General features: G+C 33.8%; 1 protein-coding gene across 4 annotated transcripts; it reads right to left on the reverse strand.

The window, feature by feature from the left end:
- Window positions 1–1,413: 1,413 nt before the first annotated feature.
- Window positions 1,414–11,915, reverse strand: LOC134260122 (protein ABHD15-like). Of its 4 annotated transcripts, XM_062742710.1 has the most exons (4): window positions 11,745–11,915; window positions 10,572–10,784; window positions 3,693–3,890; window positions 1,414–2,617 (listed from the first exon to the last, which is right to left on the reverse strand). In XM_062742710.1, the coding sequence occupies exon 4, from the start codon at window positions 2,593–2,595 to the stop codon at window positions 1,429–1,431; it is 1,167 nt and encodes a 388-aa protein (XP_062598694.1). In that variant the 5' UTR covers window positions 2,596–2,617; window positions 3,693–3,890; window positions 10,572–10,784; window positions 11,745–11,915; the 3' UTR covers window positions 1,414–1,428. The 4 variants fall into 4 exon arrangements, with proteins under 4 accessions (XP_062598694.1, XP_062598691.1, XP_062598702.1 ...); XM_062742707.1 differs by lacking the exon at window positions 10,572–10,784; XM_062742718.1 differs by lacking the exons at window positions 3,693–3,890; window positions 10,572–10,784; window positions 11,745–11,915 and adding an exon at window positions 3,467–3,542.
- Window positions 11,916–14,217: the final 2,302 nt, after the last annotated feature.

Here is a 14,217-nt window from a genome sequence, read left to right on the forward strand (position 1 = left end):
TATATCAACACGATGGAAAAACACTTCTATCAATTGTTGCGTTTTGTTGTTGAAAGATTACTTCTTAATCAAATTTCTACATATTGCCATTTTGGCATACACTTTTAATTGATATTTAAATTTGGAATTTAAAAAATAATGCGTTCATTTTAATCATTAATGCTTACAGATCTATAACATTTGAATTCAATATACATTGCATTTCTCTGTCTTTGTAAATTGTTGACAAACAAGTTGATGAAACAAGAATATCAGCAGTCTCGTTAAAGTCATCATTTCGTAAGTTCTACGGTTGATATATAATGACCTTGCGATTGTCAGCAAATACAATATTTCATTGAGTCAAATGCTGAAGGACGTTTTATATACTAAATGTTAGTCCATTATTTATATACTGAATTAACAACGGATTTTTCCGTTATTCCCCGATCATGACAAGGAGCACATGGCGGGTGTGACCGGTCGGCATGGGATGCTCACTGTTCCATAACACCTGAACCCACCTATGATGTTTTGGAGGTCCGTCTTTGCTCTGCTCCTATTTTGTACTGTTTTATGGACTTTGATATTGAATACTGTTCGTTATCTCTATATCCTTCATTACACACTGAATTGACGACGGATTTTCCGTTATTTTCCGATCATGACAAGGAGCACACGGCGGGTGTGACCGGTTGGCAGGAGATGCTCACTCCTCCATGGCATCTGATCCCACCTCTGATGTTTTGGAGGTCCGTGTTTGTTCTGCTCCGATTTTTTTTATTATTGTTTTATGGACATTTTTTGTATTGTTTATACGAATTTCCATGTTTCGGAAGAGCTCCTATTTTGTATTGTTTAATGATCGAGTTTCGAATTGTTCGTTATCCATATATTCAACTCCATCTTTTGCATATTCTGTCTGTCGCGATTGTTGTTGTGAAGCAAGTAGATTATTTTCAATTTACAAGTGATTTTCCTGAATTGCGTCACATAATGTCAATCAAAAATTGTAGACAATAGTGTCTGCGACATATTAGTACGGTTTTATGATTTTTACATATATTATGTATAAATATTTACATTTCCAATGTCTGTGTCCGAGATAAAATTACAAAGAGTTAATGTAATTTATTTATATATAAATATACCAGTCTGGTTCATCGATAGGCGCGATTTAAAAAAAAATCACTTTCGGGGTGGGACAAATAGAGACAGAAGCAGGGCTTAGAGGACGTGGTTTTGTGGAATCAAAAGCATGTAAATATAAGGAATAACTGTCAGATTTTTTGATTTCATGACGATGATCAATCGATTGGCTTGCATGATAATTTTATATCACGCAAGCCACTCGATTGATCACATCATGAAATCAAAAAATAAGTTATTCCTTAAATACATTATTGCAACGTCTTTTCGTAAGAAATCATAGAAAGAGTTCTTTTTTTTTTATTTCATGCTGTCAATATCTCTGTTGTTGTTCAGAGTGAAATCTAACACAGTAGATAGATATTCCAGCACTAGATTCCCTGACCACGACTCCGGAACCCCGCCCTCCCAGAATCCACAATGGCCGCCATGTTTGGTGGAAACCAATAGCATATTTGGGTAATAATTGAAAATATCAAAAGGGATATGTTCCTGTTGACACACTGGGTCGTCCCGACTGTTGATACATAACACGGGGATAGCGATGTCATCCACATCTCGGAGGGGATTATTTTTCTCTAGAAAGTCCTCCATGGAGGGATATCCTAATGGATCACAGTAAACTTTCTCCACATACTGCAGTAAATTCCACGAACTAAACGCTGATTGTAGATTAACGGATTTTGTTAAAGCTTTAGAATGACGTAAAAGTATCAGTTTTAGTCCGCATAAAACAACAAATTGATAAAATTTTGGAACGTCTTTTAAATAGTCTTGATCAATTTCATATGGTGGTGATATAAAAGCAGCAGCTTGTAAACGAGTCGACGAACCAAATTCGCCCAAATAAGAAAACAGAACCGTGGAACCTGAACCTACACCGATGGCAGTAATGTTAGCTTTGGGAAACTTACGGTAAATATATATCACACATTGTCTTAAATCAGCTGGATCACCATAACTTTGGAATCTACATGTTGCTAGGTAACTATTTCCATGACCACGCGAATTTATGACAACAACACGGTAACCTTCGACACAGGCCTTTGAACACAAAGTCCGAACACCTCTCTTATCGTCAGCCTGACCCGGAAGTACAATAACAACTGGACTCGTTCGCTTCTGAGGATGATCAGGAAGTCGACACCAATCCAGCGCTACAATGCCTTTATCCGAAAGTTGAAGATATTCTCTATCGTATATCACATTGTTCCTTTGGATAAAAAGTCCCAGAAAACTCTGCATGTGAGCATTCCTGGCCCAAACCGTAGGTCGGAAGGGTTTCTTTAGATTTTTACATTGCCTGATGAGGTATTCATTTAGGCGGGATTCCTTGTAGAAAAGTTTTGGTGTGTTGTCATTCTCAAAGAAATGTTTCAGGACATTATAACACAGATATAGTATAAAACTAATCACTGATATCTCGAAAATCGTACCAAACGTGCATATTCCAGCTGTCACAAGCATGTCGAAGTCTCCCGTTTCAGATCTGCAATAAGGATAGAACTGTCATATTTATTACAGAGAGGTGTTTCATTTCATTGCAAACATTTATGTAAGGGATTATAGAAAATGTAAATATCCGAAGTGAAATATTTAGTGCAGAAATGATATGAATTAATGAGCATTTAAACATCACCTGAAAGTAGTGAATAAAAGTCCCCGGAGTTCAATATAAAACAGACTTAAAGATTTTGTCACACATTGGCCATGTATCTTGTTTTACCTACAAAAGGGGTCGATTTTAACGTCAGAATAGATGTGTCATTGTTGCACAGATAATGAAAACATTGCCTGTCAAAGGCAGACACTCGGAAAGATTGAAACGAAGAATATACGGTGACCGTTCATTTAAGTCATAAGAATCCTCTGCAGATGGACCTCATTTTGTGTAGTGTGACCTTAGATATTTATTCATTTTATAATTCCGCAGAATTGATCATAACAAACCTAATGTCAGGTACGGGAAGGAAACTTACCCCAGTTTGTTGGAGATTTGAAGCAAACATTTCACTTTCGTACTTTATCCTCAATAATAACAACCTTATTTCCTCATTGCACAAGTAGAAGGTTTTGTACTGATTCAATAGAGCGTCGAGACCTACTCAGCGAAATATCAATTTTCCTCCATTGTGTGTAGCCATTCTGTTATAAACACTAAAACAAATTTGCTTTTGTGCACGCTATCCATTGAATGAATTGAATACCGGAAATTACGTGTATTGTTCTATTCCCCAATTCGTAACGAGAATTTAAATTGAATATTGTTTTAGCAGTAACGAAGCCTAATTAATTAATTGCATAACAAAGCAATAAAATGTACGAAGCAAATCTTTACCTGTTCCCCAAACAAATTCGCCTTTGAAACTGTCATCTGAAAATCTGCAAGGAGAATCAAGATACATGTATCCCTAGCTATCTCAAACAAAATTGAACAATAGTTCAAAAGACATTGTCAGAAGGGTGATAGAGATAAAAACTGAACAGGAGGGATACTTTCTGTATAAAATTAATACACAGAACAGAGAACAGAGGGAAATAAGACATCCTCCTATAGATCCTACCTGGGAGTCCTACAGGTACATCCTCAGCTGAGTTTGATGAAATAATATCACATGAATCTGTTTATCGAATGTCACTTTTTACACCGACTGCATGGTACAGTGTATATCAGTCCTCCAGATCTGTGGTTCATTGTGCTGGTATACGACTTTTGTATAATTGGTTTACATGTCCCTCATCCCTCATAAGCGAAGTTTTCTCTGTAAATAAAATACATAGTTCATGAAATGTCAAGAATATATTTATGGTTTTTAAGAGGCAGCTGTACTAACAATTCTATTTTTTAAGTATTATTTGCCGGTTTTGTTTTGTTTTGTTTTTTTCATGGCATCTGAGGACAAATAATAGAAACTCTAGATAAATCAAGAATACATTCAATACTGTTTTTTGGAGAAAACATAAATGGAAATAGAATATTCGCTAACCGAAAAAATGGACCCATTTATATCTTCTTCAAATCACTTTCTTGGACCAAAATAACGATAATGGATGGCCATTTGGAAGTCCTCATGATTTATTATTACTGTTCATGCAGGAAAGCAATATTAAGAAATAATGTCGGAATGTAATTGTAAATAATGCCTTTGATAAATGGAAAGATAGTAGCCTAGTTTTGTGAAAAAGTTACAATTCTACAAAAAGAAAAACATTATAACCCGTGTAGCTAAGGTCCCGTAGCTAACTCCTAATTTAAAAAAAATTGTTTGTATGTTTCTAAGGACCAATAAGTTTATTAATTAATCGTTTTTATTTGAAACGGTTTAGATGGTCTGTGTGGTATTAATTTAATTTTCAGTGAATAACAAAAGCTTTCTACTTGTAAAATGGCGATTTTAATCAGCCCGGTTATAAAATAAATATATTTGAATACGACCTTGACTTGCCTTTAAATGAATTATTATAATTCGAAAAAATTTGATATATATTGACAAACTTATTCAGAATAATGATAAATCATATCATATGAATAAAAGAAACCAAATAAAAGTTTCAAATAAGGGACTTAATTAAATTCGTTGTTTGGCTGTGTCATTCAAAGCATATAACACTCACAAAAGATCACAGACAGCTTCTCTTTAGGAAAATACCACAGGCCTTTGGATCGCTTAAAAAAATTGTGTGTGTAAAAAAAAAATAAGAATTTTTTTTTGATATTTTGAATAAAACTGTAAATAACAAGTTTGATATTTTGAATAAAACCAATAACGAGTTGTAATTTTAGCTATGTGAAAGTGAACACATTTGCTGATCTAACACGAAGTGTTTTGTAAATGAAAAGGGGATTTCTTACAGTACATATAACTAGTTAACTATTACCTTGTGTTTCACCTTACATAACCTTATATCTAATATCTGATGTACTTTAAAAAAAAACGCAATCTGCACCTTATGGAAACTCTAAACACTAACAAAAAGTCTTTTTCGCTTTGGAGAAAAATATATCATATAAAGACGTGCATATTGAAACCATTTAAGTCCTTTTCAACATAGGGTACCTGTTTTAATTCTCAGAGAAAATGTTCAAAGATAATGGTTTATGCGTGAACAGAAAACACTGTTGTTTACTTACATTTGGAAAATAAATGGAAATAATAGAGAGTTTCAGCTACTTATTCTGAATCTGATATAATACTAAACGTATCTTACTTAGTCTACTACAAATTGTGTAATCAACTGTAAATAACCTTTCTTTCTATCCCACTTATTAGGGCAGATCTCTCTAACAGAGATTAATCTAACACGGAGTATTTTGTAAATGAATAGGGCATTTCTTACCGTACATATGACTAGTTAAATATTACCTTGTGTTTCACTTTACATAACCTAGCTTGTATTTAATATCTGATTTACTTTTTTTAAAAAAAAACACGCAATCTACAACTTAAGGAAACTCTAAACACTAATAAAACGTGCTTTTTGACTTTGGAGAAAAATATATCACATAAAGATGTGCATATTGAAACTATTTAAGTCCTTTTCATCATAGGGTACCTGCCTTACAGTTCTGCAGGAAAAATGTTCACAGATAATGGTCATTGGGGGTCAGATTTCTATGGGTTTCATTTTTTTTCAAGTGAAAGAGAGAGAGAAATAAGGGGGATAAAACGTTTCCCGAGAATAAGTATTTGTACGTCTAACTTAAATATGTTGTCAAAAAATGATTCTCACACATTTAGTTTTTCCATTCACCATACTTTTACTTTTTATACATTGAAATTTAACTTTTTTATATATCTTATATATGAAATTGTAACATGCGAGGTTAAATTTGATATTAGATTATATTTAATTTGGCTGTGTTGGCTATATAGAAGAAGGTGCCATTTTTTAACTAAATCTTATGAAGGAACTAAAATTTAATTCATTGTTTTATACCCAACCCAAAAAGGATTTTCAAATTCTTGAGAGAAAATTCATTCTACTCGCTCGGAAATGCTGCAAATCCATTCAATTATAAGGCTTCAGTAGAGTTTTTTAAATGTGTTGATTTTTTTTTATACGCGTACTGGGGGTACTTTTCGGAGAGAAAAAAGGACGTAGAACAAAGATATTATTTTCCACAATCTTATAGAGAATGTGTGTGTGAATCTTTGCCTGAGTGTGTCCGCGTAGAGGGACACAAATCGGAACCCCCCCTTTCAAAGAAACAACATCGCTCCGACACGCATATGGTTATGCATGAACAGAAAAACACTGTTGTTTACTTACTGCTTACATTGAGAAAATGAATGGAAATAATGAATTCATTTAATTAATCTGGGTCTAATATGATGCTAAGCATACTTAGGCCCACTAAAAATTGTGTAATGAACTGTAAATAACCTTTTTTTCTATTTCACTTCTTAGGGAAGATCTCTCTACCAGCATAAAACTACCCTACAATTAGAACTCTTTAGTGTGCAGAGATTAGAGCTTCCTTAACCTCTCTGATTGATTTCCATTCATTTGTTTTAAAAAAGAATCCAACATACATCTATAGAAAATGAACTGTGTGTTATACAATATATGTATATATACGTAAAAGAAGCATATTGCACATTACCAATTCGCTGTTGCTAGTATTAAGGAGTGGCGTTGGGAGGTAGATACTTTTCTCCCTCCCCAACAGACATTTGACTGTATTAAAAAAATTTTCAGCCAGGAAATGCAATGGCAATATGTTTATCTATCACATGATTTTGAGGGTGTTTTTATAATTTAATAATACATATATAGTTAAAAGAAGCGGGGAAGATTTCTGTTGGTTTCATTTTTTCAACGAGAAAGGAGCCGTATAGATTTACCTGTCTAGAAGGGTTTTCTAAGGAAAAAATGACACTATTTGTAGCAGAATATTGACCATGGGTCATTTTGCTAGGTAAAAATCTAACTCTTTGTTCAACAAACGGAAATTAAAAAAATACGAGTGGTTAAAAAATTACATACATACTGAAGTAATGCTGCATACTGAAGTAAAGCTATCGGTAGACTATCGCTCTGAGCCGCGTGCTACAAATCATAGAGAAACAGCATCGCTCCACTTTCTACAAAAACATCGCTCCACCCATACAAATTTTCAGCATGTAATTTTAGAGAAACAGCATTCCAAGCCAATACTACAAATCAGAGACAAGCAGCATCGCTCCAAGCCGCATACTACAAATTAGAGAGAGAAAAGCATCACTCCAACCCGCTTACTACAAATCAGAGAGAGACAGCATCGCTCCCAGCCGCGTACAAAAAATCAGAGAGAAACAACATCGCTCCAAGCCGCGTACAACAAATCAGAGAGAAACATCATCTCTCCGAGCTGCGTACTACAAATCAGAGAGAAACAGCATCGCTCCAAGCAGCGTACTACAAATCAGAGAGAAACATGCATCGCTCCTAGCCGCGTACTACAAATCAGAGAGAAACAGCATGACTCCAAGCCGCGTACTTTAAATCAGAGAGAAAGAGCCACGTACTACAAATCAGAGAGAAACAGCATCGCTCCGAGCCGCAAACTGTAAATCAGAGAGAAAGAGCATCACTCCAAGCCGCGTCTACAAATCAGAGAGAAACAGCCTCACTAATTAGCAGTCGCCTTCACAACGAAATAATGAAGAGTTTAATGAGATTTTTAAACACAATAAAAAACTGGGCTTCCTACTATGCTCGCCTAGAGTACTACAACTTCATATGTAGAGTTCAAGGATCTCCTAGTACAAGTATCAAACACTCTAATGTTCTCCCCCCTACGAAACATCAAATGTTGACAATGGCCAAAGACAAGGGGTTGGTTTAGTATGTTTTCAGTAATATTGAAGACACAATGCTATGATAGCGTAATTTTCCACGTCGAAGAGGAAACTAATAACTTTGAATTATTCAGAATACAAAGAGATATACAACTATAATGAACAGTTTACACAAGGGAGTTGTCTCACACAGAAGGAATGAAAATATAGGCCTAATTCGTCAGGAAATAATGAACACACAGAATAAGCCAAAAAAAACATCCAACGTCCCAGGGATTAAAAAAAACAGTATGTATCTACTTAACGATATTACAACTTCAGTTCAAATGAGTTTTGTTTATTCTGATCAAACTTAAAACCAAGAAAAAAAATACAAAGTATAAACTTAATTTTTTTTTAAAGTTATGAAAAATATCTTCATCTTCCAGAGATACATGTACACTGTAAAACAATTCTCCTCAATAAGAATGGGCAATACCAGAACATGCTAACATACATGTATTAAGTGGACATCCTTTGCCTTATATTTAATAAATTTTATCCTCAATTTTCATGTGGATATTTTTAAACCTTTTAATGAATTCGTCAAATCATCTATTATGACAAAAATGAACGAAACTCAACTTGAATACTAGTAAATTTAGGAATAAATGCATACTAGTATTTTAATTGTATATAATTTAATTCTGGTTGTAACACACTTATTGATTGGCTGAAAAATTTGGTTTATATTTTGTAACCTGTGTCGCCGACCTACGTCAAACACGTACAATTTAATTGTGATATTTTAGGTGAAATTTGGCTGTTTATCTACAGTTAATAATCTACCCAATTTATACGGTATAACCTGGGTTGGAACAGTTTTCGCTTGTAAACTCGAAGCGGTTTATACAGCATAAACTTTTCCAACCCAGATTATACTATATAACTAAGGTTATTATGTTCCCCAAACGAAGTTGGGGAACATATTGTTTTTACTCTGTTTCTTATTATTATTATTTTTCTTCTTCCTGGGCACTTTTTTGTCCGCGAATGATCTCGTAAACTAAACATCCAGCTAAGGTGAAATGATTCTAGGGTCAGTAGACATGTTATGTAGATTTGCGGAACGAAGGTCATTTTGCGCGCACGTGCTTGCAAGAGCGCGCACGTGCAACACGTGAAATGACCAATATAATGTATATTGCCGTAACTTTTCTTTTTTTTTGATGAAATGTTTTGAAACTCATAATGTAAGGATACATATAAGTAGTATAAACAAGATGACATGGTCAATATGGCAAGATCTCACGCGCATGCACGTGCGCTACGCTCTGATTGGCTGAAACTAAAGTCTCAATATCTTTCTTGTTTTTTTACGAAATCCTTTGAAATTTTGAACATAGCCATGCATTTGGATATCCTACAAAATGATATATAGCAATTTTCATGAAAACACGTGCATGCACGTGCGCTGCAATCTGATTGGCTGAAATTTGAAATAGCTTTAACTCCCTTGGTTTTCAACCAAACAGGATGGTATTTAGAACATAGAAATATATAATGGACTTCTACAAGAAGGTATGGTTACCATGCACATGCATACACGTGCGTGTACGAATGCTGCAATCTGATTGGCTGAAATTTTAAACAGCTATAACTCCCTTCGTTTTTAACCAAACGGGATGGGATTTAGAACACAGATAGATGTAATGGACTTCTACAAGAAGGTATGGTTACCATATTCATGTATGCACGTGCGTGCACGTGAAATGGGTAAAATCAAAAATACACTTGAATGAGCGTTTTTTAATACTTTTGGATTAAATACTTTAATATATAGCTTATTTAAATATATAGAATGTGTAGAGAATATGATATGGTCATTATGCACATGCATTCACATGCACAAGAGTGCAAAGATAAAATCTGAATGAACATGGTACACTTCTAGGTAAACGTTGTTAAAGTCTCAAATGCATAAAGTTTGTCTTATTTTATTACGCTTACAGGGAATATGACTATATTGGGGTCGTTTGGGTACATCTGTAACGGTCCCCGTTACAATTAGCACTAGTTTTTTATTAATTAAAAAAAAATCTTTCAAAGTTATAAGATAAAACAAAATAAATAACATCTGATAACTGAATTTTAGACTGTATACATGTTAAAGCATTGTAGCCTGACGATAATCAGCGTACTTATAGTAGTTTAATCACGTCACTACTTAATTATTAGTAGTATACTTTAGTTCTCATAATCAAATTCACGGACATTTCTCTCAATAATCAATGAGTTTTACTGCTACAATAAATATTGTCTGGGTACCAAATTAGTCCTGGGTCATAGTGAAATATATATGTAATAGAAAATGGTTCCCCAACTGTTAATTTAATAGCATCATTAATATTGTTCTTCAAAGATTTGGTAATACATGTATAATTAACTGAACAAGATTTTCAAAATTTTCCTTGACTATTTTGTGGTGAAAAACACTTCTTCACAGACACCCCCCCCCAAAAAAAAAATGAAAGAAAGGCATTGCATAAAAATACTCTAATAGGTTTTAGCTCAAATTACTTTCACAAGCTTAATTTAATAGACAAATTGTACGAATTGTCCGTCCATCTGAATTATTTTTATGCATTAATTTTCCGTCCTATATGACTCTCAATAACTTACCTTGTTAATGTGTAGTTCATTTTTTTTTCTGGCGGCTTAACCAGTTATCTGTTGTCTATATACAATCGATTATACTGCACCAGACGTAGAGGAGTGAGGCAGACTTTTTATATGTATTTATACCAGTTGTACTTCAGTGAAGACTTACTCATAATATCGTAAATCATTGACCCGATCACACTTCTAGTCTTATTCTGAGGACATTTCTACATTCTGATTAGTAAACAAAACTTAACTTGAAAAGTTCTACCATCAATCTTATTTTTCGTATCCATTAAATTTTCGGGGCAATGATCTATTTATAAGGTAGTCAATATTGTCAAGTGTACAAATTCTCATTGACAGAAGTATTTAAACTCAATTTGTGGAAAATTAAAACATTTTTTTGTACACGCATTTCATTTTCTTTTAAATTCAAGGCTAAGTAGCACATTACATTTTTCTTTTAAAATTTAAATATCATTTCATATATACATGTATATACATTTATACAATTTCGGTACATGTATATGTATCCCTCTTACGAAAGAAGTGACATCTTTTCAGTTGAGCAACCTAAGCAGAATAAGAAATTTAATATGAAAAGGCTTCGAATATATAAATACCAAGTTTTCTAACTGTACTTTTATAGCGTTTTTGAACATTATTTAGAATTTATATATTAACATTTCACGCTTTTAAAACATCTTTCCTAATTAGATTTCAATTGAAAGAATTTTTGTGAGAGATATGAAAAATTATATAATATTAAATCGCTCGATGAATAAGCCGTGCCTGCCGAGTATATACCAGATGAGGCTACATTTAGTATCGACATATACATTCAGTAAATGACTTCCTCCCAGCTACTGCAATCAGATATACTTTATGTTTTATGTTTATCTATTAAATAATTGCAATGTTTTCCGGCTCACGGAGGTTCACACAGAAAATTGCCCATTCTCCACCAACTATGTCTTTTGTATGAAATGTTAACCAGAGTTCGTTCTTTAAAGTTTGTTTATTAAATATTATTTAGAAGATATAAATTAGTTTGAATAACACTGACACAGGAACATTGAACCCTTGGTTAATCTCATGAATCTATTATACCTAAGCAATTCAGACCATAAAACCTTCACTTCAAAACGTAGCAGACCTGATAAAAACCCATTCTGGTAGAGCTTTGCTTACCTGCGTGTTTTGACTTGATTCATATGTATCTGTATACAACTGCTTGTACCCTCAGAAGAGCTGAATGAACTGTTATGTCATCTGTATTAATCTTGTAATCCACTTTACGTACGGCGGAACTCACATTGCGACAGATGGGTTTACAACCGTACATATGGAGTGATTCACATGCTCAGACTGCGTAATTGTCAAACTTCTATCAGAGAAATCATGGACAAGCAGCATCCTGTATTTAAGTACAATTTGAGCCTCTGCATTATTATTATTTACTCTTTGTATCCAGATATAATGTACAGTTATATTTTTATTATGTACGTCTGATGTTAAGAAATTCAGGCAGGATTATGCAGATAATTATTTAAAACAATGATATTTTCATACAGGAAAAGCCTATAAAATAACATATTGAAACTATGGGTTGTGTAAATGCTTAAACAAAGTGCAAATCTTTAACAAGTCTATATGTACAACTCTAACAACTCTAAGTGTACATCTCTGATAAGTTTTAGTGTACATCTCTGTCAAGTCTAAGTGAGCATCTCTTAGTCTTAGTATACATCTCTAACAACCCAAAGTGTACATCTCTAACAAGTCTAAGTGTACATTTCTAACAAGTCTAAGTGTACATCTCTAACAAGTCTAAGTGTACATATCTAACAAGTCTTATAGTGTAAATCTCTTACATGTCCAAGTGTACATCTCAAACATGTCTAAATACAGACAGTTTTTAAACATTATTTTAGATATTGCTCAATAAGGTATAATGTATTTATACATCCAATTTTAAAATTATATGTCATTGGAAAAACTATTTCAATCTTTTAAAAAAGTATTTACATTGCATAAGACTTCAATTTTACAATATTGCATTACATAAGGCTTCAATTGCAAAGTATTATCTTGCATAAGACTTAAATAATTGTACATTTATAGAATGCACAATACTTCAATTGTACAGTTTTACATTACATAAGACTTCAGTTGTACAGTATTACATTGCATAATACTTCAGTTGTATTGTATTACATTGCATAAGACTTAAATTGTAAAGTTATAAATGACATAACAGAGCGTATATAACGAATATATTCTTGTAGAATTTTATCACATCATGCTTAACATAGTATCGTGGAATGCCCAATTTTATCATTATTCTTATTAGTATAATAATCTTTATACTTGTTTGATATTTCTTATGATACGACGGAATTCTGCAATAAAATTTACTCATTGATATATGTAATCCGGACAAGTTATATAGGCGAACTACATACAAAGTCCGTAATATGTTGGTAAAACAGATGGAAATATACCGGTATATAATATATGCAGAAAATGGTTTAAAAAATACTTTAAAGTTTGTTTCAGATTCTTTGCCACAGATAGTCAGATTGTATGTTACTGGTAGTCAGATTGCGTCTGTTACTGGTAGTCAGATTGTGTCTGTAACTGGTAGTCAGATTGTGTGTGTTACTGGTAGTCAGATTGTGTCTGTAACTGGTAGTCAGATTGTGTGTGTTACTGGTAGTCAGATTGTTGGGTTACTGGTAGTCAGATTGTGTGTGTTTAATGGTAGTCAGATTGCGTCTGTTACTGATAGTCAGATTGTGTTACTAGTAGTCAGATTGTGTGAGTTACTGATTGTCAGATTTTGTGTTTACTGGTAGTCAGATTGTGTGTGTTACTGGTAGTCAGATTGTGTGTGTTACTGGTAGTCAGATTGTGTCTGTAACTGGAAGTCAGATTGTGTGTGTTACTGGCAGTCAGATTGTGTGAGTTACTGGTAGTCAGATTGTGTGAGTTACTGGTAGTCAGATTGTATGTGTTACTGGTAGTCAGATTGTGTGTGTTTACTGGTAGTCAGATTGTGTGAGTTACTGATTGTCAGATTTTGTGTTTACTGGTAGTCAGATTGTGTGTGTTACTGGTAGTCAGATTGTGTGTGTTACTGGTAGTCAGATTGAGTCTGTAACTGGAAGTCAGATTGTGTGTGTTACTGGTAGTCAGATTGTGTGAGTTACTGGTAGTCAGATTGTGTGAGTTACAGGTAGTCAGATTGTATGTGTTACTGGTAGTCAGATTGTGTGTGTTTAATGGTAGTCGGATTGTGTGTTACTGGTAGTCAGATTGTGTATGTTACTGGTAGTCAGATTGTGTCTGTTACTGGTAGTCAGATTCTGTCTGTTACTGGTAGTCAGATTGTGTGTGTTACTGGTAGTCAGGTTGTGTGTGTTTACTGGTAGTCAGATTGCGTCTGTTACTGATAGTCAGATTGTATGTTTACTGGTAGTTCAGATTGTGTGTGTTACTGGTAGTCAGATTGTGTGTTACTAGTAGTCAGATTGTGTGTTACTGGTAGTCAGATTGTGTGTGTTACTGGTAGTCAGATTGTGTGTGTTACTGGTAGTCAGATTCTATGTTACTGGTAGATAGATTGTGTGTGTTACTGGTAGTAAGATTGTGTCTGTTACTG

Source organism: Saccostrea cucullata, unplaced genomic scaffold, assembly GCF_032062105.1.
Source record: "Saccostrea cucullata isolate Sc308-1 unplaced genomic scaffold, CSIRO_AGI_Scuc_v1 ctg3958, whole genome shotgun sequence".
NCBI lineage: Eukaryota > Metazoa > Mollusca > Bivalvia > Ostreida > Ostreidae > Saccostrea > Saccostrea cuccullata.

Excerpts from the sequence above, each read along its gene's own strand:
- LOC134260122 (XM_062742707.1), bottom strand. The coding sequence starts at position 2,595 with ATGCTTGTGACAGCTGGAATATGCACGTTTGGTACGATTTTCGAGATA.